Source organism: Homarus americanus, unplaced genomic scaffold, assembly GCF_018991925.1.
Source record: "Homarus americanus isolate GMGI-L3 unplaced genomic scaffold, GMGI_Hamer_2.0 scaffold30535, whole genome shotgun sequence".
Taxonomy (NCBI): Eukaryota; Metazoa; Arthropoda; class Malacostraca; order Decapoda; family Nephropidae; genus Homarus; species Homarus americanus.
The window spans coordinates 6,267,241-6,293,453 of record NW_024732440.1 but is presented as its reverse complement, the minus strand read 5'-3'; the positions used below and the strand labels follow the sequence as shown (position 1 = coordinate 6,293,453).

Genomic DNA, 26,213 nt, shown 5'->3' with positions numbered 1-26,213 from the left:
TAACCATTTTTAGGCGGGAAAGTTATGAGGTAAACTTACGAACGACTCTTCTCTCCCCACCAGGAACTTCTGCCCGTACACTGTGAGCAAGATGGTATCGTGCAAGGTGGCCAATGGTACGGAAACTTATATGGGCAAAGTTGCCATCGGCAAGCGCATCCAGTTCATGTAAGTAGTGTGTATACTTTTTGCGTTTTTTGTAGGCTATGCATTTCTTAGGTGTACTGTATACTTTTAGTGTTCTATGTACATTTTATATGTATATTTTTGTGTTCTATGTACATTTTATATGTATATTTTTGTGTTCTATGTATGTTTCCTGCAATATGTACATTGTACAGTGTGTAGTTGTGAACTGTGTGAAGTTGTGTGTTGTTGTGTACTGTGTGTTGTTGTGTAGTTGTGCACTGTGTGTAGTTGTGTACTGTGTGTAGTTGTGTATTGTGCATAGTTGTGTACTGTACGTAGTTGTCTGCTGTGTGTAGTTGTCTGCTGTGTGTAGTTGTGTGCTGTGTGTAGTTGTGTGCTGTTTGTGTAGTTGTGTATGCAGGTAGTTTGGGGTATTGTCTGTTTATTGTGTACAGCTTGTGTTTTATATTTTGAACATTTTATATTGTGTGTGTGTGTGTGTGCGTGCGTGCGTGCGCGTGCGTACAGTTGCCAGCAAAAGTTCTCCCACAGTACTGTGTAGCAAGTTGTGGGAGGACTTTTGGTGGCAAATGTATACGTTTTAAAAAATGTTTTGTATACAAGACGTGCATTTAATTGCATGTATATTGAGAATGTGTTTTGTGTGTGTAAGATGTCCGTTGGATCTCTTGCTTCCGGTCTACAAGATACAGAAATAGTACAGTTGAGTCTGGATTTACGCGTTTTCGTTTACGCGTTTCGTCATTTACGCGGTACTTTGCCAGAAGCGGGATGCTTGATTAATGCGGTAAATTTGGTCATTTACGCAGAGAGCAGCTGGCAGTCCTTCCGCACCGCGCCATTTTTGGATTCAAACCTCCTGCGAGTAGGTTGCGCAGTGTATGTCTCTGTTGCGTTTTCGGTGACGTCATATGACGTATCGGACTGTGATTGGGCCACACATCCTTACCTCCCTCCGCCACTAGCTGTGATTGGTTTAATGTAATATGACGTGCCCTGCTGCGGGAGGGATGAAGCTGCTTGTCCTAGCCGCGTCAGTTACATTCCTCCCAGTTACCCCGTGTATGCTGTGTTCTATTGTTCTGATAATCTTGCTAATCTCGTAAGAATGACTTCCACTGGACCCCCACCACCACAGAAAAACCTTGCATTACCTGGACCCAGCCGCCCTAAGTCAAAGAAGATACGACGTGCCCTTAGTTACGAGGTGAAGTACAAGATAATACAAGAGTTAGAAAAAGGAACAAGACAGGTTGATCTCGTGCGCCAGCATGGTGTTAACAAATCTACGATCCGGACGATCAAGAAGGATGCAGCCAAGATAAAAGAACACATGAACATCACAAACTCTGCAGGTGCTTCAATGGTGAAGTACTGCCAGACCAAGGTGCTTCTCAAGACGGAGAATTTACTTATGAGCTACTTGATTCGTCAGGCACTTCGGAACATGGCAGTGGACACGCGGTCGGTTCAAGAGTATGCACGTGAACTGTACATAGTAGTGGCACGTAAGATGGGAATTGCAGAGCCCAAACCCTTCAATGCTTCCTTTGGGTGGCTGCAAGGGTTTAAGAAGAGGAACAAGATCACCAACATTAATATTCGTGGTGAAGGAGTGAGTGCTGACCGTGTTGCGGCTAGTGATTTTCCTCCGTTCTTACATGATGTTATGGAGGAAGGACAGTACACCGACGACCAGGTGTTCAACATGGATGAATCTGGTCTGTTTTGGAAAAAGCTACCTTTCAAGACCTTCGTTGTCATGTCTGACAGCAGGTGTTGGAGCCGGAAGTTGCAGAAGAAGCGCATCACCGTTTTGTTTACCACCAATGCCTCCGGTACCTGTAAACTCAAGTTATTGGTGATCCACACAGCCCGCAAACCGCACGCCTACAAGAACATGGACATGACCAAGCTAAATGTCCACTGGCTAACCGCACGTAAGGTGTGGATGTTCCCTGCTCTGTCGCTCTCCTGGTTTGACGACTTTCTTTCCCGACATCAAGAAATTCTGCGAGCAACAGAATGTTCCATTCAACATTTTGTTGCTCCTTGATAACGCACCAGGACACTCGCCACTACTGTTGGATCGTCACCCCAATGTAAAAGTGGTCTTCCTTCATCCCAACACTACGTCGATAATCCAGCCCATGGACCAGGAGTTGATATGCAATGTTAAGGCTGCATTTTCTGCAAAGAAGTTTAAGCTCCTGAACGACACTACCAACACCAAGGATGAGTTGGGTGACACCGATAGCTAGAGCGACGAGGATGAGGAACAAGAGTTGGCAGATCAAGAAGTTCGTGTCAAACAGTTTTGGAAGAAATTTAACGTCTAGAAAGCTGTTGACTTCTTGGTGGAGGCATGAGATCACTGTCTGTGGCAACGATTCGTCACGCATGGCGGCATGTGTTGCAAGGTATCCCAGGTGGGAGGCAGTCAACCTGTGACTGGTGAGGTTCAGTCTGTTGCAGTGGCACTGGACCTTGCAAGAGAAGCTGCACAGAGTGTTACAGCTGCAGGCTTCTCAGAGACCACTAACAACGACATTATGAAGGTGATATGGGATCCTGAGGTAACTGCCGGCGAGATGTTAGAAGACGATGACGTCAGTGAAGAGGCAGGTGGTGCGTCATCCCGAGAAGAACACAAGTTAACGCCTGGTAATGTTAAGGATGCCGTCGAGTGTGCAGAGAAACTGAAGCTCATCCTTTCCAACGACCCTGACGATAACCGGTATGAAGTCTTCAATAACCAGCTGTTGCACAATATGGAGCTGTACATCAAGGTGTATCACGACAACATCAACACTAGCCGTCAGCATAACATCACAGACTTCTTCACCCGCAACCCACCAAAGCCATCCCAAGCCAGTGAAAGTGACAGTGAAGCTATGGACTTTGAGGGATTTGTCAGGGAGGCCCTGACAACTGTGGTGGATAGTGATGGTGATTCACCTGAGTGCCAGTAATCTGCCCTCTGCCTTGGAACCAGCCGCCATTCCCGTACGCCGACCCATCTCTTCTACTTATGTAAGTGTTAAACCTAACCTAACCTTGATTTTTCCTAACCTAATGCAAGTTTTAAACCTTGATTTTCTCTAACCTAACCTAACCTTACGTAAGTGCTAAACCTTGATTATTCTTTTACTTGGTACAGTATATTATTCTCTTATTGATATTTCTCTTCTATATTATGTGTGTGTGTGCATACCATCATAAAGTTAAGATACTATTTTTACTACAACGTAGGTATTGTGTCTGAAAAAGTGGAGTGTGGGGTATGCCCAGTCTCTATTTCAATTAATCCCATATGTTCTGTTATTTCATTTACGCGTTTCTCGTTTTACGCGGGTTCAATTGACCGCGTAAATGAAGACCCAACTGGAATTGAATTCACACACTACCTGCCATACGCTACATATGTTTATGCTACCTTCTCTTTCTTTCTTTCTTTCTTGCACGTTTCCTCAATCTATGATCTTCCTTGGTTTTCCCTTACCCATACTATTGCTCTCTCTCCTTTCACGGCCCTCATTGACACCCAGATGTTGCGCTAAGTGTATGTCTGTCTTATCAGATGATTAGACTACCCTAGTGACCTCTCCTCCACCCCCCTTCAGGACGATGACGCGGCCGAGGTACGTGACGTCATTCAAGGAAGTGCAGGAGACAGAGTATGGGTGTTGTCCAGGCTTTTACGGCGATAATTGTGATAATAGTAAGTTGACGTGGTGTGTTATTTTGCCACCCATGATGCTGTTGGATGCTAGTGATAATCCTAATCTCTCTTTCTCGTCTATTTGACATTTTTTATTTTGTATATGTCTTATATAATTTCATCAGTCATACCCATTTTTCAATTATTTACATACCGTAAGTATTTCTTTTGTTCATTTCATGTAAGTCGCTCTCTTCTTCCCAGCTTGCTTCAATTGCACTCAAATTCATAACTTGCTGTCACGAGTACGGACGCTGGAGGCCAAGCTGCTGCGATCACCTTCTGCGTCCCTTCCACCCCTGGATGAGCCTATCATTCAGATGGGTCTCCCGGACACCTCCCACGTCAATGGACACCCCCTCAACCGTGGACGCGGGAGGGGACGTGGCCGTCAAAACAACAGAGGTCGTGGGCGTGAGAATAACGGCAGAGGGCGTGGGGGTCGTGGCGGCAATAACAGGAGAAAGAATGGTGGAGGTCGCCGTGACCAAGACCCCCGTGGAGATATTGATATTGTGGAGGAAGGGGGAAATGATGCCTATGATGTGAGTACAGTTCAGTGTTTCTTATACAGTATGTCAAACGTTTATGACAGTGTTCTGTCTCTGTTTTCTTTGTGCCATATTTCTACAAGAGAAATATACATTATATTTATTTACTCCATGAAATCGTTATTTAAGCTTTTTCCTATCAGTAACAGTGAGTAAACAAAAATAAACCTCATTAGGGGAATTATTATTACCCATTAAATGTTGCTTAGTCCTTTTGTGCTATAATTTTGCCAGCATGAGCTGACCAGGGGCAAAGCAGGCGATGTAAGGTGTGGCTCACAATAATTATACACATACATTACAATACAGGCAAGTTGTATCTCTGTCACCAAGAAGGATCACCATATTTTCATTTAGATATACTTAGAGCATATTGTGAATTGAATACCAGCGGACTCATTAAACTTGCTCAATTGGCTTGAAAAATTTAAAAGCCCAAAATAGTTTGTTTTGGGGGAATGACAGTTTTTTAAGCTTGTCTGTGTAATCGTATAAGAGAGGCTCCGAATGTCTCTGGAACTGAAAATCATAAGAACATAAGAACATAAGAATGGAGGAAACTGCAGCGGGCCTATTGGCCCATACTGGGCAGTCCCGTTTACACCCATCCCCTATTGCTCATATAAGCATCCAACCTATGTTTGAAGCTATTCAGTGTATTCGAGTTAATGATGATATTTGGTAACTTGTTCCATTCATCCACTACTCTGTTTCCAAACCAGTGTTTACCTATTTCACGCCTAAATCTAAATTTGTCTAATTTAAAACCATTGTTACGAGTTCGCTTCTGGTTGGATAGTTTGAGTACCTTTGTAATGTCCCCTTTGTTTAGCCCTGCCTTCCACTTATACACCTCTATCAGGTCGCCCCTCGCTCTACGTCTCTCGAGGGAGTGCAAATTAAGATGCTTTAACCTGTCTATACTCAAGGTTCCTAATGCCCGGGATTAGTCTTGTCATTCTCCTCTGAATTCTTTCCAAGGATTCTATATCCATTCTGTAATACGGTGATCAGAACTGAACTGCGTAATCCAGGTGTGGTCTCACAAGAGCAAGATACAGTTTTAGGATGACCTCGCTAGTCTTGTAACTAACACTCCTTTGTATGAACCCAAGTACTTTATTAAGATGAGCCCTTGTTAAGTTTATAACTCATTTTTGTGGACTTGCTGAACACTGATCTCTGGGTCCAGATACACTATAAACCTCTTCAAGTACACAAACATGCCCCCATAGACTAAAATACTATGGTGTTACTTTTGAACTTCTGAACTAGCTTCTTGATTTACAATTTGTTACAAAACAATATTTTTTTTATATAATGTGCTGCAAAAGCTCAGGTTTATGATTTTTATTTGGCTTATTTTCTTCTGCTCTGCTCACGAGAGAATAGGGGCATTGTGTTCTCTCTTTTTATTTGGCCCCCCCTGGTGTCTGTACAGTAAGCTCAGGGTCCTTTATCAAACTTCACAAGTGGCATAAACTCTCGTCATTGTCTGTTGCTCTGAGGGTCAGAGGTCAAGGTATATATGATCCAAACCGTGTCAAAGATATAGACGGTATTCAAAATGAAGGGAACCATGGAAATGTGCTGCTCAAAGGGACACAGGGTGGGACCCGTCTAGACCCTTCTCAATATTTTTTTTTTATGGGGGATTAGCCCACCCAGGCACAGACCAGCGACCCACAACGGGGCCAAAGGGGCAAAAAAATAAGAACGAAGAAATTTAAAATAGAAAAGGAAAAGATTTAATTTAATGTATATGAAACATGCGTAGGAACAGATTTGGTCAATATTGGCCATTTTATTTTTGTATACACATTTTTTATTCTATTAATTTGTAAAGAGTTTTTTTTTTACATTGTGGAAATATTAACACACATTTTATTTGTATTGGTACCAATGATAGACTTGGCATATAAAAACAATTACTCAGAAAAATAGTCTGAACTTTCTGGGCTACTTTTTGGGTGGTTTGTGTGGGAAACTGCTTGCTGTTGTGGCACCCCTGCGTGTCTACTACCAGGCCCTAGCAGTGCCGGCACTCATCATTAGCTTGCCGGGACGAAATTTGAAAATTTGGACACACACTCTTCTTCCCAGATACATTGTCCAATTTTGAGTCTTATCTGAACACAAATAATACAGTACTGTACTGTATAATAAATATTCCATCATCAAGCAGGGCACTAGTTTCACAATACTGTACACATTGCTAGATTTTTTTAATGACAAGGTATACAAACATATTGTCTTGAGGGGCAACTCTCCATGTGACATAACCTGAGATATACTGTAGCTACTACAGTATATAGCAATGAGGAAAACAAATTGTATAACTTATTATGTGTATAGGTTAACAGGTTGGACAACTCGCCAAGATCCACCCTCACCATGGCCCCAGCTGACTCCAACCAGTGTTCCTGTCCACCTGGCCCACCTGGACCACCTGGACTTGATGGCCGGAGAGGTCTTGATGGACAGGATGGCCTCCCAGGTCCTCCGGGAGCACCTGGAGCTGTTGTTACACATGGATCAGGTGAAGATGATCTAACAACCCTGTACAGTAGATACTTGTACTCCATTATTAAAATGATGATACAACACTAAAGTTATGTTAGGACTTGATTTCAGTGTCGATTCAACATTGAATTGACATTGAGTGACTTGGAAAAAACTAAAACCTCGATGTGTATATATATATATATATATATATATATATATATATATATATATATATATATATATATATATATATATATATATATATATATATATATATATATATATATATATATATATATATATATATATATATATATATATATACAGTATTATTATGATAATAATAATAGGAATAAAGAACCACAAAGAATTGCAAAAATGAAAAAAAATCAAGAGTGAGAAACAATTACCTGTATTTATGTTGTGTTATCAATAGTAAGAGAAACAATTGCAACCCTGCTATTGTGTGAAAATGAGGCAGAAAGTCAGATGAGCAACCTGGGACTTGGTCACAATTTTCGTGATGCCATATGTTCTTTGACTTTTCCATTTTTTATTCACGGTTTCTGTGCTGTTTCATATTTAATTACTAAAGTGGTTACTGTTTTAAAGCAAATTCTATTGAAATATGAATGACAAATGAACAAAAATGAATAGAGGGACTTAAATGAGGTAGGTTAGGGATAGGTACTTTGAAAATATTTGTTTTATTTCCATAGACTTTATTTAATAATAACCGACCTTTTGGATTATCCGTCCCCCCCTTCCCCTCATATGTGGTCGGTTATTTGAGGTTTTACTGTAATTAGAAAATCATATCAGGACTTAAGAAGACTTACGTACTTAATCTGGTAAAGAACACCAGAAATAATTGCGTATTTATAGATGTTTGTTAACAGATTAAAGAACTCCTTACATGACAAGTTAGAGGAAAAATCCTTTTTTAGGAAAACTTCTTAATTTTATCTTTTCATTATATATCTTTTGTTACTTTATTAATGGAAACTTATGAAACAGGTGGTGATGTGGGCAGTGAAATAAACTTCATACCTGGACCAGCTGGTCTACCAGGCATTCCTGGACCACCTGGACCAAGAGGTAATGATGGAAGTGAGGGCAGACCTGGACCTCCTGGGCCAGCAGGTCAGCCAGGTCGTGGTGGTCAAGATGGTTCCCCAGGACGCCAAGGGCCACCTGGGCTTCCAGGTTGGTGACCACTTCAGTTATGTTTTAGCCCAGATCTTACAGTCTAGCCCGAGACCCAGACATGTGTAATCGTATTATAAGACACCATTGTTATCGACTGTAGCTACTTCTTAATTTTCACCAGAACTGAGTCACATATACTTTATCCTTTTTGTCACTGATTGACTTGTTAGTTTCTGAGCAGTTGATTACATATGTTTTGCACTGTTGGCAATTACTGGGCATGTACTGGTTCCAGGATGTACATATATGTGTACCTGCTCCAGTGTTGGTCAAATCTGGTCTTGAACGAGCTCGCTCTGTGCCGTCACAACGACGCTTTCTGGTAGATTGTTCCAAGAGTTCACCATCCTCACTCAAAAAAAGTTTGCCTTGACAATTTTTTGAAGTTGTGCTTCTTCAACCTTAAGCTGTGACCTCTAGTGGGTCGAGCATCTGCCAGCTCCAGATATGGACACTCGACTGAGTAATGTTCTCTTGTGGTGTTCATAGACTTCTATTAAGTCACCCCTTGCCCACGTATAGTATAAGCTAAACAGTTGTAAGTGTTCTAATCTCTTTGGGTAACTGAAGTGCTATAGTGCAGGCACCAGTCTGGTGCCCCTCCTTTTGACGTTTCCAATCAACTGACGGTCTCTCGCATATCTCTGGGAACAGATGGGGTGACATTACTCCAGACGGAGAAGAACCTCACTTTTGGATAGCATTATGAGGGACAGACCATCTAGATATCTGTACGACTTTCTTGTAAGACCCACTAGCTTAGTCGCTGGATTCACCTTCTTCTCTCAATGGTCCGAAAACTTTATTTCATTTTCAACATACACACCTTTGTCCTTTTCACATTAATGCCTTCGGTTTGTCCTGATTTGAGTCTCATAACTACCATCTTCAGGTCTCAGATCTGTTACGCCCACATGTGTCTTTAATTTTGACTTGTCCTGACTTGTAATCTGCCTCTGATACTCTTTTCAGCCCTTCTACACTCTGACTTTCCTTGGTTCCTGGATCTGGCATACATCCTTCTGTCCTGATCATCATTTGTTTCGTCCCATCTCTTGAATGTCTGTTGTAATCGCCACTGTAGTATTTGAACCTTGGCCTGCTCTCATCATTATCTAAGTAACAAACATTTAAATCTGAAAGACATACCCTTCTCGTTAGTTATGATGAGGTCCAGTGATTTGGGTGTTTGTTCCCCTCTTTAGTGAGTTGGATTTTTAACATGCTGGAATGGAAATTTATCTCTTGAGAGTTTCTACAAAAAGAGTAGCAGGATTATTATGGACATTTGGTGAATTTTCATTCGTCCAATCGATGTCGCTATACAGTAGTTGAAGTGCACACATATTGGACCGTACATATGCTCATACATAAATAAAAGTTTTCACATTTTTGAATGATGCATTAATTGGTGCTATATTAACTTGGGACAAAATAAGTCTTTCCTTTAAATCTGAAAGACATACCCTTCTCGTTAGTTATGATGAGGTCCAGTGATTTGGGTGTTTGTTCCCCTCTTTAGTGAGTTGGATTTTTAACATGCTGGAATGGAAATTTATCTCTTGAGAGTTTCTACAAAAAGAGTAGCAGGATTATTATGGACATTTGGTGAATTTTCATTCGTCCAATCGATGTCGCTATACAGTAGTTGAAGTGCACACATATTGGACCGTACATATGCTCATACATAAATAAAAGTTTTCACATTTTTGAATGATGCATTAATTGGTGCTATATTAACTTGGGACAAAATAAGTCTTTCCTTTATTGATATACAGTACTGTACTTGAAAAGCTAGCTTGATCATAAGTGAATGTGGTGGTGGTAGTGATGTCATTACCTGCCTAGCTTATACTATAGGCAGGCAAGGGGTGTGTAGAATTCATAAACACCTCAGAGGACACTACCCAGTCGAGTGTTCATATCTGGAGCTGGCAGATGCCCACCCCACTTATGTAGATGTCACAGCTTAAGGTTGAAGATGCCACAAGTTCAAAAAATTGTCAGGGCAAACTTTTTTGGAGTGAGGGTTGTGAACTCATGAAACAATCTGCCAGAGGGCATTGTGACACCACCAAATGTGAGCTCATTCAAGACCAGACATGACCATCATTGGTACAGATACAATTAGAACCAATACCTTCCCACTACTTGCCAATAGTTCATAATAGAGATATAACCGACCGCCCGGCGACTAACGAGCTAATCAATGGTGAAGCGGGTAAAGTAAAGTATGTTTCATAAGCTGGTTTTGGAGTGGCTCCACATTGTCCTGTAGTAGGAGCACCTTGATCCATCATGCACCAGCTATTGCATCATATCTTCCACCATTTGCAATATTCATAGAATTTAATGATTTTCTTTGTAGGTACTCCAGGTGAAAGTATACAAGGACCAAAAGGAGCCCCAGGTCTGGATGGTCTCACTGGCAAGCATGGTCCTGTAGGTCCACCAGGACCACCTGGTATTGTTGGACCATCGGGACAGAAGGTAATATTGTCCCACTTCACTCTTGGTTATAGAGGAACAGCTCTGCTGTCTCTTTCATCGCATATTTTTTAGGTTTAATTAGTTCCTGCTTTGTAGTTAAATGTAAGTGATTTCTGCCCCCATATACTCTGTAGTACAGTATTATTCTACTAAGGGAAGGGGGCTTGTTGCCTTGTTGCCTGTGAATATCCATGAACTGACTCTGTAAACAGTTTGGGCATCCTGTTTGATCGTCATCACCTCCTGAAGGTCCAACCAAATTGCCTGCTGTAATGCTATGCTTGGAGTCAGTAGTGATGGGCGATACCAAAGATTTTTTTATACATTACCAAGTACTGTACAGTATTTGCTAACCCAGTGTCGGTGGTATCGAGTACTGATACCAAGTACAGTACCTGTACTGATATGCCCAGTATCAGTTGTTTTGACTTCTCTGTTGGAAAAAGGAAATGAATTTCTGTAATTTATTTATAGACCCTCTTACATATAAAGAGACAAAAGAAAAGGTAAATTTGACAGATAGTACTTATTAAAAAAAGGAAATGCTTCTCCTAAGCAAATATTATCAAATGGCATGTAAAAGTTCTTTTCCCAAATAATGTATGATACAGGATTTACATTTTTTAATTAATTTGGAACATTATGCAATTAAAATACAGTACTTTTCTTTACTCATAAAATAGTAAAAATATCACTTTTTTAATACACTACAGTATTCAGTTTCAAGGGAAAACAAATTAATAATTTCTTAAATGCTGAAGTTATAAGAAAATAAATCAATCTGCATTATATTGGGTTCATTTTAAAAGGAAGGAACTAATTTCTGAGATGACAATTCACAAATAAAATCATTTTTGCATTACAGTACTGTGCAGTGGTCCCTCAGTTAATGAACACAATTCGTTCCACAGAGTCGTTGGTTAACCGAAAATTTAGTTAACAGAATCCATTGTTTCAATGTGATATTGGGTAATTGGTTTCAGCTCACAGAAAAGTTCATACAAAGTAAAAAAAAAATGCAGTAAAGTTCACTTACTTTGAGGTGTGTATGTAGAAGGCTCCTGGTTGATGATGATGATGGGAATTAGAAGTGGGGGTGGAGGAGAAGGGAGAAGAGAAGGAAGTGGGGATGGAGGAGAAATCACTTTTCAGGGGACCCATGCTTGATGGAGTAATTTCACCAATAAAATTTTAAGTTCACTAGGTGTAATTCAAAATTATTTTATTTAAATCAACACTGCACTGCACTATATATTTTCAATATGTTAACTAAATTTCAGAATGACCAATAGTTTTTAGTTTAGTTTAACAAATTTATTGACAAAGCTTGTAGTACAGTTTGCCTATTCTGAGTAATTCAGTCAGGTCTTGACACTGAGGGTGGTATATATATAGAGGTCAGATTCATGTGGGTAATGTCACTGTTCACTGCCATGCAGGACAGAGGTTCGTACACAAAGAAATACATCATATTCATTAGCAGTAATTACTGCATTGAATCGGGGGTGCTTGAGGACATTCTTGCTGTTTATCACAAATTTGCTAGCCCACACTGATTAGTCTTCAATTAGAATATGACGTCCAATGTATGTGAACCACTGATCTATATATAATGACCAATAATTTTAATGTAAAAATGCAAAAAATATTCAAGACACCAACAAAATTGATGTTCACTCCACTGTCAACAAAACCAAACTGACGCCTGGTGGCTGAGTCAAGTGGCTGATGGGCGCACAAAAAAACCAGTTCCCTGTACTGCATATATTATCAATATGTTAAGTAAATTTTAAAATGACTAATAATTGTAATATAAAAAATGCAAAAATATTAAAGAGCACAACTTTCTTGATATTTACTCCACTGGAAACGAATGTAAACATAGAACAGATTACTGAATTGGCAGACTAGCCCATCAGCTGATGCCCACAACAAAACGTGTTTTTCGAAAGGATTTCGTTAATCAAAGTTTTGTTCGTTAACCGAATTGAAAATCCTTATGGGAGGTAATTCGTTAACCAAGATTTCGTTAATCGAACCGTTCGTTAACCTAGGGACCACTGTACTAGGTTTCTGACAACTTCTTCTATCACTATAAACACTTTCAACCTGCCATTTCTTTGTTCCTTAAATTTATGATGAAATAAAACTCCGTTAAAACTAATCCTGCTAAACATTCAGTATTGGCTCGTGTAAATATTCTGGTACTGTTTACTGTATGTAATAATATCATCATTAGGGATGCACAAACACTTTGTTTTTTTTGTTTTTTTTTATTGGGCACCCCCCTACATCCTTGTGGAAGGTGAAGCACAGAAGCGTTTACAGCGCCCAACAGGGAAGCATGCTAAGTTCATGTTTGCCTTTATGTTTCACGAGTCAAGGGCGTAGAAGCCTGAAGAGTCAGTGGTTTATGTCATCAAGTTATTGGAAGCTCCAACAACTTTCCCTGAATACGAATTCACAACTTTCGACTTACAACAGGTACCTACTTTACTGCTAGGTGAACAGAGACTAATGGGGGCTAGGAAGTAAGTCCAAACAACTTCCACCGGCCCGGGAATCGAACCCGTGACATCTCGCTTGCGAGGCAAGAACGGTACTGCTTCTACCACCGGTCCCCCACAAACACTTTTTTCCGGCCAGTTATTTCTGGCCCGAACCTTGATTTTTATGAAGTTCTGGTTCTGGCTGTAACTTTGGTATAATAACTGGCTGGAACTGTAACTTTTTATAGTGGTACTGGTTACTGTTTCATAAATTAAAATATAATTCACTGTTTATGCTAATTATTTTTAATGGTTAATGAATATTCATATATGTGTAGCAGAAAAAATTTTTACATCTTAAAAATCATATTTATTGTACGAACTGTACAATACCGTTAGTAAATTATGAATGCATAATTATATATAATGGTGATAAATTTCTGATGTCGACTGTGAAAAAGGACAGACAACAACAGAGAATCTGATATATATTATCTTCAATAAACTACTGCAGAAACAGATGGCTAACCTTATTGCTACAACACCCTAAGTTCCGGTTCCTGCGAGAACTTGATATTATGATTTCAGTGTTTCCTTAATAATCATTCTACCTAGTGTTTGGCTGCTAAAGTACTCAAAATACCCAATACTGTACCTAGGATATGGTATCAATATTTTCAAGTACGCGTACCCTATTTGCCGGCGTGTAAGACGCATTTTTTTTTTTTATGTATCGCAAATTACCCTGCATCTAATGCACCCTTATCAAGGATTGGAGGTCGAGCGCCATAGGCGAAGGTGCCTAGCTATTGAGTCTGGGACGGGCAGTAGTCCACTAAGCACAAAAATTATGATACTAATAATATTACTATTAATAAAATACTGAAAAACAAGCCAAATTATCACAATCTGTTATCACAAACTTGCAGCAAATTTGCTGAAGACATAAATAATGGCGTAAAAGCAGAGGGAAGCTCACAACATCTCACTGTACCTCCTTCCCCAGCATACGTAACCCACACCAGATACATGTCTTACATTATTTAACAACTGTGTTACCTTTAAGAAACATTTGTTCATTATCTAAATGAAAAATGCCCCTAGAAAGAATAAAGAAATTTTAACAGAAAGTTCAGCCTCCAGTCAGTCATTTACAATGAGTCGATGATGCCAAAACAATAGCGATGGTGCTACACCCTGGTGGCCGATCATAGCAACACAAAACATCACAGCTAAAAATACAAGTTTCACCTCCTGTCGATTCTCGACCAAAATATAAGCAAGCCACACAGCTGCTCTGATCAGCGGTAGAGTTGGGTTAGTATATAATGTTACTATACAGTGAACCCTCGCTTTACGCGGTCAATTGAACCCACGGAGGCCCGCGTAAAGCGAGATACGCGTAAAGTGAACAACATGACATATGGGATTAATTGAAATAGAGACCGGGCCGAACCCCACGCTCCACTTTTTCCCGACACAATACGTACGTTTTAGTAAAAATAACATCTTAACCTTATGATGGTATGCACACACACATAATATAGAAGAGACAATCAATAATAGAATAATATACTGTAGGTTAGGTTAGAAAAATTCAAGGTTAGGTTTAACACTTACGTTAGTAGAAGAGATGGGTCGGCGTACGGGAATGGAGGCTGGTTCCGAGGCAGAGGGCAGGCTACTGGCCCTCAGGTGAGTCATCATCACTGTCATCCACACTTATCAGTGCCTCCCTGACAAATCAATCAGTCACCATCACTGTCTCTGTCACTGGCTTGGGCTGGCTGTGGTGGGTTGCGGGCGAAGAACTCTGTAATGCTTTGTTGACGGCTTGTGTTGATGTTGTCGTGATACACCTTGATGTAGGGCTCCATAGTCTGCAACAGCTGGGTAGTGAAGACTTCATACCTGTTAGCGTCAGGGTCGTCGGAAAGGAGGAGCTTCAGTTTCTCTACACACTCGATGGCACCCCTTACATTGCTATGCGATAACTTACGTTCTTCTTGGAATGACGCACCACCTGCCTCTTCACTGATGTCATCATCATCTAACATCTCGTCGGCAGTCACATCAGGATCCATTATCACCTCCATAATGTCATCGTTGGTGGTCTCGGAGAAGCCTTTAGCTGTAAAACTCTGCGCAGCTTCTTTGGCAAGGTCCACTGCTACTGCAGCAGTCTGAACCTCACCAGTCACAGATTGACTCTGCCTCCCACCTGGAATACCTTACAACATATGTCTCCATGCGTGACGAACCGTTGCTACAGACAGCTGATCCCATGTCTCCACCAAGAAGTCCACAGCTTTCTTGACGTTGAATTTTCTCCAAAAGTGTTTCACAAGTACTTTTTGCTGTGCCAACTGTTGTTCCTCATCCTCTTCGCTCTTGCTATCGGTGTCACCCAGGTTACGCAACTCATCCTTGGTGTTGGTATAGTCGTTCAGGAGCTTAAACTTCTTTGCAGAGAATGCAGCTTTCACATTGCAGATTAATTAATTCTTGGTCCATGGGCTGGATTAATGACGTAGTGTTGGAAGGAAGGAAGACCACTTTTACGTTGGGGTTACGATCCAACAGTAGGGGCGAGTGTCTTGGTGCGTTGTCAAGCAGCACAAAATGTTGAATGGAACATTCTATTGCTCACAGAATTTCTTCACGTCGGGAACGAAACAGTCATCAAACCAGGAGAGGGACAGAGTAGAGAACATCCACGCCTTACGTGTGGTCAGCCAGTGGACATTTAGGTTGGTCATGTCCGTGTTCATGTAGGCGTGCGGCTTGCGTGCTGTGTGGATCACCGATAACTTGAGCTTGCAGGTATTGGAAGCATTGGTGGTAAACAGGACGGTGATGTGCTGCTTCTGCAATTTCTGGCCCCGACACTTGCTAGCTGTCTTGACAACGAAGGTCTTGGAAGGTAGCTTTTTAAAAAAAAGACCAGATTCGTCCATGTTAAACACCTGGTCGTCGGTGTACTGTCCTTCCTCCATAATCTCACGTAAAAACGGAGGAAAATCCCTAGCCGTAACACGGTCAGCACTAGCTTCTTCACCACCAATGTTAATGTTGGTGATCTTGTTCCTCTTCTTAAACCTCTGCAACCACCCAGAGGAAGCATTGAAGGGTTTGGGCTCTGCAATTCCCATCTTATGTGACACTGCAGCATACAGTTCACGTGCGTACTCCTTAACTGAGCGCGTGTCCACCGCCATGTTCCGTCTTGCCTGACGAATCAAGTAGCTCACAAGTAATTTCTCCGTCTTGAGAAGCACCTGGTTGTGGCAATACTTGATCATAGAAGCACTTGTAGACTTTGTGATGTTCATGTGTTCTTTTATCTTGGCTGCATCCTTCTTGATCGTCCGGGTCGTAGATTCGTTCACTCCATGCTGGCGCGAGATCAACCTGTCTTGTTCCTTTCTCCAACTCTTGGATGATCTTATATTTAATTTTGTAGCTTAGGGCACATCATATCTTCTTAGGCTTAGGGCGGCTGGGTCCAGGTAATGCAAGGTTTCTTTGTGGTGGTAGTCCGGTGGCAGCCATTCTTAAGGAACAATAGATACCGATATACACGGTGTAGCTGGAAGGGGTGTAACTGACACGGGTAGGTCAACGGGCTTGAACGCTCCCGCGGCGGGGCATGTCATATTACATTAAACCAATCACAGCTAGCGGGGGAGGGAGGTAAGGATGCTTGGCCCAATCACAGTCCGATACGTCATATGACTTCACTGATAACGCAACAAAGACATACACTGCGCAACCTACTCGTGCCGCTTACCCAACATGGCGGGATGGCGGGAGAGACGGCGGGAGGTTTGAATCCAAAAATGGCGCGGCGCGAGATGACCGCCAGCCGCTCTCCGCGTAAAAGAGTACACACACCGCGTAAAGTGAGCATCCCGGGTCTGGCAGGGTACTGCGTAAACGTGGAACGCGTAAAAAAAAAACCACGTAAAGCGGGGTAATACTGTATATGATTTCCTACTTGATTCCAGTAAATTTTGTATTTACATGCACAAAATCATATGTTTTTCCCTACAAAACAACTTTAAAATCACTTTCAATAATTGTATGATGAAATGTATTTAAAAAAAATCCACAACATATCCTTGTAAATTAGGGGTACGTCTTATAAGCCGGAAAATACGGTATATAGCTGGTGTTGGTATTGCCACCAAGAGTTACCAATCAATGTCTGAACAAAATTCAGAAGGCTTAAGAATGAGCTGACATTGACTCAAAATAGGAAATTGGAATGCGAGGACTTAAGTGAAATGAGATGGATAGGTTCAAGTACTGTAGTAGTATTTTTACTTAAACTTTTATTGCCACTTATCAGCTTGCTATACACTTGGTGAAAAACACATTAGTGATGTTGGTATGGTATTCTTATAGATCAGAAGTTAGGTCATTCTCGGTATTTATCCATGTCTCAGGGTTTTCAGTTTAACTTCATACTTCCTTAACTTGTATTAAAAATTTTCAAATGTATAAACACTATATTGGAGATTAAAGCTATTTTGAATTGTAGAGAATTAGGTGCTAATTCTTGCAGTAATTCTATGGTATAGTACTTTCTAGAAATTTTTATCTACAGATTTAGTAAAATCCAAAATGCTTACAAAATAACTGATCAAGTTCTTCATTTCAGGGTGAACCTGGCCTCAATGGCATTGCAGGTTCTCCAGGGCAGCCTGGCCAAAAGGGTGAAATAGGCCCAGTGGGAACACCAGGGCCTCAGGGTAGGGTTGGCCCTCCAGGTCTACAGGGAGCAATAGGGCCCCAAGGAGCTGCTGGCCCACCTGGAGCTCCAGCCCCACTGAGCCCAGTCCCTGGAGGACTTGATCGGTTTAACTGTAAGTTGATAACTAGTTTCTTGTCTTAATTGGGTATTTTTTTATATTTAATGCATCCAATGATGCTGGCAGGTCTTATGCATCTTTAAGAAAGCAAAAGGTAAAATAAGCCAATTGACTCCACCAACTCATTGCTCATGCCAGCCCCTCCTACTCTATCTCCACCCATAGTGGATAAGAAAATATCTGACAACTACTTGTATGGAATAATGAACAGATTCAGGAAATTTCCAAGGGAGGGAAAATGCAAATAAAAATGCATCTACTATGAGCCAGAAAGAGTACAGTACTCAAGTATGAATACATTTAGCTAACTTTTTATTTTATTTTTTATTAGCTCAACAGGGCACAGATCAATGACGCACATCAGGGCCTGGGGTGAAAATATAATAATAATGTAATAATAATAATAATATAAATTATAAATGTAATAATAATAATAATAATAATAATAATATAAATTATAAAAATGTAATATTAATAATAATAATAATATTAATACTGTATTAATAAAGAAGTATAATTAATACAAATATTAAAAAAAGAACGATATACAGTGGTCCCTCGGTTAATGTACTCCTCAGTTAACGAAATTTCGGTTTACGAATTACCTTCCATAAGTATCTTCAATTCGGTTAAAGAAAAAAATTTTGATTAATGAAATCCTTACGAAAATCACATTTTGTTTTGAACATCAGCTGATAAGCTGAAGAGGTACTCAGCCAATTCGGTAATCTCTTCTACGTTTACATTCGTTTCCATTGGAGTAAATATCAAGAAAATTGTGCTCTTTAATATTTGTGCATTTTTTATACAGTAGGTGTATTAAAATTATTGGTCATTCTAAAATTTAGCCATCCAAGCTCTGCCTACATAAAGTTTTTCAACTATTATTTTTGGCTCGATATATATTCATTTATTGAAACTCATTTACAGTACATGCACACACTGTCCTAAGGGCAAAGCTGAACTGTACTGTACCTGTAATCAGAATAATGTACAAAATGATAACTAACATTTTTGTCTAGTGCAAACTATGGCATGTTTACATTCAAATTAATTACTGTCTTATAAGAATTCCAGCAATGCAAATTAAATTCTCCCTGGTCACTTCTATTAAATTTTATAAGCAAAAACAAAAACTCAATCTAAAGGACAAATTAACAATTAAATACTTCACACCACAGGCGCCAACTGTCAAACATGTCACTGTCACCCCTCCCTCCCTCCCACTTTCCCAAGAACGGTTTGGGGGTTTTCAGGCTTTAAGTTTTAATCATATATAATATCTCAGACTAAAGTTAGGAGAATATAATTGGCATTGCTGGATTCCTTGCAAAACAGCGAATAATTTGAATATAAACGTCATATATTTTGCACAAAAGATAAAATTTTTGCTCTCCCTAATAAAATTCTTAAATTAGATATAAAATTTGTATGTCTAATGCAAATTATAGCTTGTTTATATTCAAATTGATCACTATCTTATAAGAATTCCAGCAATGTAAATTATATTCTAGCCGGTTATTTATATACAATTTTATGAGCAACATTAAATAAATAAATTAAATACTTTACCAGACCTTCCCAGTAGGTAGTAGGCAGCTATCAAACAGGGAGGTACTACCACCTGGGAAGATATTGGAAGCATAATGTGTTGTCTAATGATAGACCCTGCTGCCATATGGTATCACAAAAATTGTGACCAAGTCCCAGGTTGCTGATCTGACTTTCTGCTTCATTTACGCACAATTGCAGGGACTCAATTGTTTCTCTTACTTTGACAATACAACATACATATTGTTTATCATTTCTCATTCTTGATTTATTTTTTTCGATTTTGTATTTATTTATGATTATGATTGTTTAATATATTTTTTTTAGTATTTTGTTATTAATATTTATTAATTATTATTATAATAATAATAGTTATTATTATTATTATTATTATTATCATTATCATTATCATTATTATTATTATTATTATTATTATTATTATTATTATTATTATTATTATTATTATTATTATTATTATTATTATTATATTCCCCCCCCAGGCCTTGATGTGGGTCAGTAACCTGTGCCCGGTGGGCTTATCCCCGTAAAAAAAAGCACACAACTCCCCCACCCTCTTTTCCCACGCTTGTTGGCTCCTCCTCCCTACCCCCACCTTCCCGAGAAATGTTTGGGGAAAAGCACTAGGCTTACAGGTTTAATAATAAATAATACCTCAGACTAAAGTTATTTATTTTTTTTTTTTTATGGGGATTAGCCCACCCGGGCACAGGTCACTGACCCACATCAGGGCCCGGGGGGCGAAAATTTAATAATAATAATAATAATTCATAGTAAATAAAATTTATAATAAAAAGTAAAATAAAATATTAATGGTAATAATAATAACAACAACACTGTGATAATAATAAATACAAAGAAATGCAAGAATGAAAAAAATCAACAGTGAGAAATGCTATATATGTATGATGTTATGTCATGTAATAGAAACAATTGAGACCCTACAATTGTGTGTAAATGAGGCAGAAAGTCAGATCAGCAACCTGGGACTTGGTCACAATTTTCGTGATGCCATATGGCAGCAGGGTCTACCATTAGACAACACATTATGCTGCCTACTACCTACTACCTGAGATAGGAAAATATAATTGGCATTGCTGGATTCCTTGCAAGACAGTAAATAATTTGAATAGAATCATCATATATTTTGCAAAAAAGATAAAATTTTTGCTCTCTAATAAAATTCATAAATTAGATCTAAAATTTGTATGTCTAATGAAAATTTTAGCTTGTTTATATTCAAATTAATCACTATCTTATAAGAATTCCAGCAATGTAAATTATATTTTGGCCGGGTAATTTCTATTAATTTTGTGAACTAAAAACAAAAATCTCAAGTAAATAAACAAATTATACTTCACCAGACACTATCTGTCAAAAATAATACACCTCACCTCCTGCTCCCCTCCTCTTCCCACGCTCGCTGGCTCCCTCCCTCCCTACCCCTGCCTTCCCAAACAAAAGTTTTGTGTTTTCTTTAGGCCTTAAAGTGTGTATTTTATATAATATCTCAGACTAAAGTTAGGAGAAAATAATTTGCATTGCTGAAATCCTTGCAAGACAGCGAATAATTTGAATATAAATGTCATATATTTTGCACAACAGATAAAATTAATCACCTGTATCACATTACAGTAGTGATTTAAGAGTTCTAGTGTATATGTATGATATATATAGTGATTTAAGGGCAACTTAGGGGAATTTTAGTAGTGCTTCTGACTTTATGCATTTTTGGCTGTGAGCTGGAACCAATTACTTTATTTTTCGGCTTAAAAGACGCACTTTTTATGACAAAAATATACCTCGAAAATTACCATGCGTCTTGCTAGTCGATGAGTTGTAGCAGAGGTTTTTGAAATCAACCCCTTACAAAGACTGTTACCTCATTACAGTACTTAACAATTACAAGTACTCTCTATACAGTACCATAAAACTATTGATTTAACTAATGTTGTTGATATATTGCAAAAAAAAAAAAAAATAAACCTTTGCTGCTGTGAGGTTTGTTTACTAATGGCAGTGGTGTGGCAGCGCCATCTATTGAGGAACTGCTGAAGGTTGTCTGCTGGTCTCAAATGCAGGAATGTTTGTCTCTTTATATGTAGGCTCTCATATTTGGACACCTATTTACAGTAGGCTGTCATATTTGGATAACCATTTAGACTGTAAAAACCCACAAAATTAAAATCTTCCAAATTTAAATACAATTTTGTCATCCAAGTAAAAACACACACACAACAACATTGGCTGTCCTTCTGTTTTCAACTTTGCTACCACTGGTGGGTAGAATTTTTTTTAATTCAGAAACATTAATTAAAATATATATGAACAGTAAATAAGTGTTGCTTTCATATTCTTATGTAGAGTAATGATGATATGTTTACACATGTGCTTACTTACATACTTGATCTCACTTTTTTTTTACCCTTAATTGTTAGCTACTTCCATTGTTCCATTTATTAACATTAAATAACATTACATAAAACAACCATACTAATTTTACTACAGCTACAACCAGGGTCTTATTTTCTTCAGTTTTATATGTAGAACCAATCAGTCACTGGTTTTGTAAACAACAAAAACAATGACGTCTTGTCTCCTCATGTGTTTTAATATTATTCGTATTATTAATGAATTGTATTGTTCAATTTGCACACATAAACAATAATTCAATCAAAAAGAAATTCAGAAACATTAATTAAAACATATATGAACAGTAAATAAGTGTTGCTTTCATATTCTTATGTAGAGTAATGACGATATGTTTACACATGTGCTCACTTACATACGCGATCTCACTTTTTTTTTACCCTTAATTGTTAGCTACTTCCATTGTTCCATCTATTAACATTAAATAACATTACTTAAAACAACCATATTAATTTTTCTACCTTAATTTTAATAGAGCTACAATGGAGGACTTATTTTCTTCAGTTTTATTATTATGTAGAACCAATCGGTCACTGGTTTTGCAAAAAACGAGTTGCTTTTTTTTACTTTTATTTTGTTTTTAAATAAAGATTTTTTTTGTTTTATATAGACGTTGATATACATGTTTACATTTGCTTACCTTCTACTGTTGGAAAATATTTCCCGTCATCGTTGTCATACCAACAAAAACAAGAGAAAGAATGTAAACACTACAGCCCCTAAGATATGGAGGTGACCAGGTGTATAAAGTGAGTGCTGTATTAAAGATTTCACCTTATACAGATTTTTTTTTACTTTATGAAAATGACAACTGATAAGCAGTTCCAAGTGATGATATTCAAAGAGGTGTGTGTACTTGTGCCAAAAGGGCTGTATATCAAGCAACGGTTTCACTGGTGTAGGTAGTAGGCAGCTAATGTACCAAACAAGGAGGTACTACCATCTGGGAAGATATTGGAAGCATAATGTTTGTCTAATGGCAGACCCTGCTGCTATGTGACCAAGTCCCAGGTTGATGATCTGACTTTCTGCAGGGTCTCAATTGTTTCTCTTACTTTGACAACACAACATACATACAGGTATATTGTTTCTCACTCTTGATATTTTTTTTCATTTTTGTATTTTTTATTATTATTATTATTATTATTATTATTATTATTATTATTATTATTATTATTACATTTTCGCCCCCTCGGCTCCAATGTGGGCCTTCTCACAAATTATAGCTTCACTAATGCTGTCACCTGCCATTTCTTTCTCCTTTATCCACACTAAGAGTAAATTTTCCATCTCCTCAATCACATTACACCTTGCTTTGCTAAGTCTAAAGATTCCCTTAGCCACTTGCACTGTTTTCAACTCCTCTTTATTCTTTAAAATCGTACATATAGTCGATTTAGCCATCCCATACTCATCACTAAGTTTCGCAATGCTTGTTCCATCCTCACGTTTCTTTATGATTTCTTTCTTAGTTTCAAGAGTTATGAGCTTTCTCACTCGCTTTGGACGATTCATTGTCACAATTGTACACTTGTATAACAAAATATTTATACAAATAACTCTATTTCCACATCAAAAGACGAAATTTCAACAATAACAGTGGTGCACTGGCTACACAATGAGACAAAGATGGCGCCTGACGCTCTTGTTGTGGGTCGCGGTACAACAATATTCATGCGCCAGGCGAAATAGTCCCGTATTCATCCGCGTTCGTTGTAGGAGTTGCGTTCGTTATAGCATTCTCAATTTTATAGGTAAAACCGTTCGTTATAGGAATATTCGTAGTAGGATCCGTTCGTTATAGCATACCCCACTTTATTAGGTTTTTTAACACTTACATTAGTAGAAAAGATGGCTGGGCACACGGGGAAGAGGGGTTGGTTCCGAGGCAGAGGGCAGATTATTGGCCCTCACCTGTATCACTTGTATCAATTGTATCACTATCCACCACAGAGGCTTGCAGGGCCTCTTTGTCAAACCCCTCAAAGTCCATATAAGTCCATATCCTCACTATCATTATCACTATCACTGACTTGGGCCGGCTGTGGTGGGTGGCGGGTGAAGAACTCTGTAATGTTTTGATGACTGGGCGACCTTGTGCGCACCCTGCTCGCGCCGCTCTCCACGTAAAAGGGTACACACACCGCGGAAAGTGAGCATTCCGTGTTCGGCAGGGTACCGCGTAGACGTGGAAATGCGTAAAGTGGGACCGCGTAAAGCGTTTATATTCAAATTATTGGCTGTCTTGCAAGGATTCCAGCAATGCAAATTATAATCTCCTAACTTTAGTCTGAGATATTATATAAGATAAAAACTGTAAGCCTAAAAGCCTGGCTGGGGGGGGGGGGGACGTAGCCAGCCACGCCACCCAGCGAGGGGTTGGGGGGTTGAGGTGATAAGTTTGAGGCGAAGGTCTCTGTGTGTTTATTTAACAGTCCTACTAAGCTTCTCTCATTTTAAAATGCCAGTGATATGACCTGGGAGAATATAATTAACATAGCTGGGATTCTTGTAAGATAATGATTTATTTGAATATAAACATGTTGTAATTCGCACTAGACATAACAATTTTAGTACCGTAATCAAATTAGTACATGTGCACTCCAGCTTTGCACTAAAGTCATTTACAGTATTTCTTTTACGTTTCTTTTAGTATGGTGTGTGCATGTAAATGTATGAAAATAAATGAAGAAATTTATGTAAATCTACCCAAAAATACAGTAGAATTTTTTTTTATAAAATGTACTACAGTATTGTACACTAATGTACTACATTTTTTTATATCTTGAGCAAAATATATGACGCTTATATTCAAATTAATCTCTGTCTTGCAAGGATTTCAGCAATGCAAATTATATTATCTAACTTTAGTCTGAGATATTATATAAAATAAACATAAAGAAATCACCAATCTTTTATCTTGAACACTAGGGTGGTGGGAAGACAGGGGGGGGGGGTGACAATGTCTGGCATTTGTTTGTTTATTTATTTGAGATAAGATTTGACAGTTGGCGCTGAAGGCCTGCCTGCGTGTTTATTTATCATTACTTAAGAGTGACTAAGCTCTTCTCATAATTTTCCACCCAAACGACCTGGGTGAATATAACTTACATTGGAGGGATTCTTGTAAGATAGTAATTTATTTATTTATTTATTTTTATTTTTTTCAATTTAAATTTTAATTGTTTATTCCTTGATAGAGGAAGCGGGATCCTAGTGCTGTCACTTGGTACCCCTGTACCATAACACCAGAAGCAACTGGCCAGTGTCACAAGTATATACAGTACAGTACAGTCATCCCTTGGTTATCGCGCCTAATTGGGACCCCGCCGATAACGAAAGTACAGAACCTATGGGATTTATTCTAATTGGTTCAGGCACCCAAGACCCAACCCCAAGTTTCCCATTTTACGACCATTTAGACCCACTAAATATATATATAATGTTATGGTAAATATCATAAACACACATAGGCATGGCTAGGTTTATTACAAAGTGATGAAAAGGGTACGCTTAATACTGTAGTCCACAAAACATGTAGCTATGCTTTTTTTATTTGGTCCCCCGTCATACGAGTCCGTTTTCTCTCACATCAGGATGCCTGAGTCCTCCGTTTTCTCTCTTAATCTTAGAGTGCACCAGAAACTTTACTATTTTTAGTAATGCCACAGAATTTGAAATTGCAACCCCAATTGCAACTGGGGTTGCAATTGTTGAGGCAACTAGATATGTCTGATTACAGCAAATGTGTTATTGTCAATTTGTAGGTGAAAGATTTTATCCTCAATAGATGTAGGTTAACATTTCACCTGTAGGCAAATGCTTAAAAAAAGCCTAAGTAAGGAAGCATATTCTTTTAACACATAATATCTGACCAGTATGGGGAGGATCATCGTGTCTCCGTCAGGGGGTCGTGGAGTGCTGGTCCAGCAGGCGTCACTTTTTTGGGGGGGGGCCATGGACGTATATGCGATCGGACGTTGTTCGGTTGGACGTTAACCGGCGCATGACTGTATATATATATATATATATATATATATATATATATATATATATATATATATATATATATATATATATATATATATATATATATATATATACAGTAGTACCCCAATTTACGCGGTCAATTGAACCCACAGGGTACCGCGGAAAGTGAAAACCGCGTAAAGTGAACAACAGAACATATGGGATTAATTCCAATAGAGACTGGCCCGACCCCCAA

General features: G+C 38.8%; 1 protein-coding gene across 4 annotated transcripts in view; it reads left to right on the top strand.

Annotated features, from left to right (window-relative positions):
- The window catches only part of LOC121868791 (collagen alpha-3(IX) chain-like), a 194,475-nt gene that overhangs the window by 121,974 nt on the left and 46,288 nt on the right, over window positions 1-26,213 (top strand). For all 4 annotated transcript variants that reach the window (XM_042369711.1, XM_042369709.1, XM_042369712.1 and 1 more), the window contains 7 exons: window positions 64-168; window positions 3,774-3,871; window positions 4,076-4,416; window positions 6,778-6,961; window positions 7,945-8,133; window positions 10,505-10,626; window positions 17,779-17,983. In XM_042369711.1, the coding sequence (XP_042225645.1) occupies window positions 64-168; window positions 3,774-3,871; window positions 4,076-4,416; window positions 6,778-6,961; window positions 7,945-8,133; window positions 10,505-10,626; window positions 17,779-17,983 (1,244 nt within the window). The remainder of the gene's footprint in view (window positions 1-63; window positions 169-3,773; window positions 3,872-4,075; window positions 4,417-6,777; window positions 6,962-7,944; window positions 8,134-10,504; window positions 10,627-17,778; window positions 17,984-26,213) is intronic.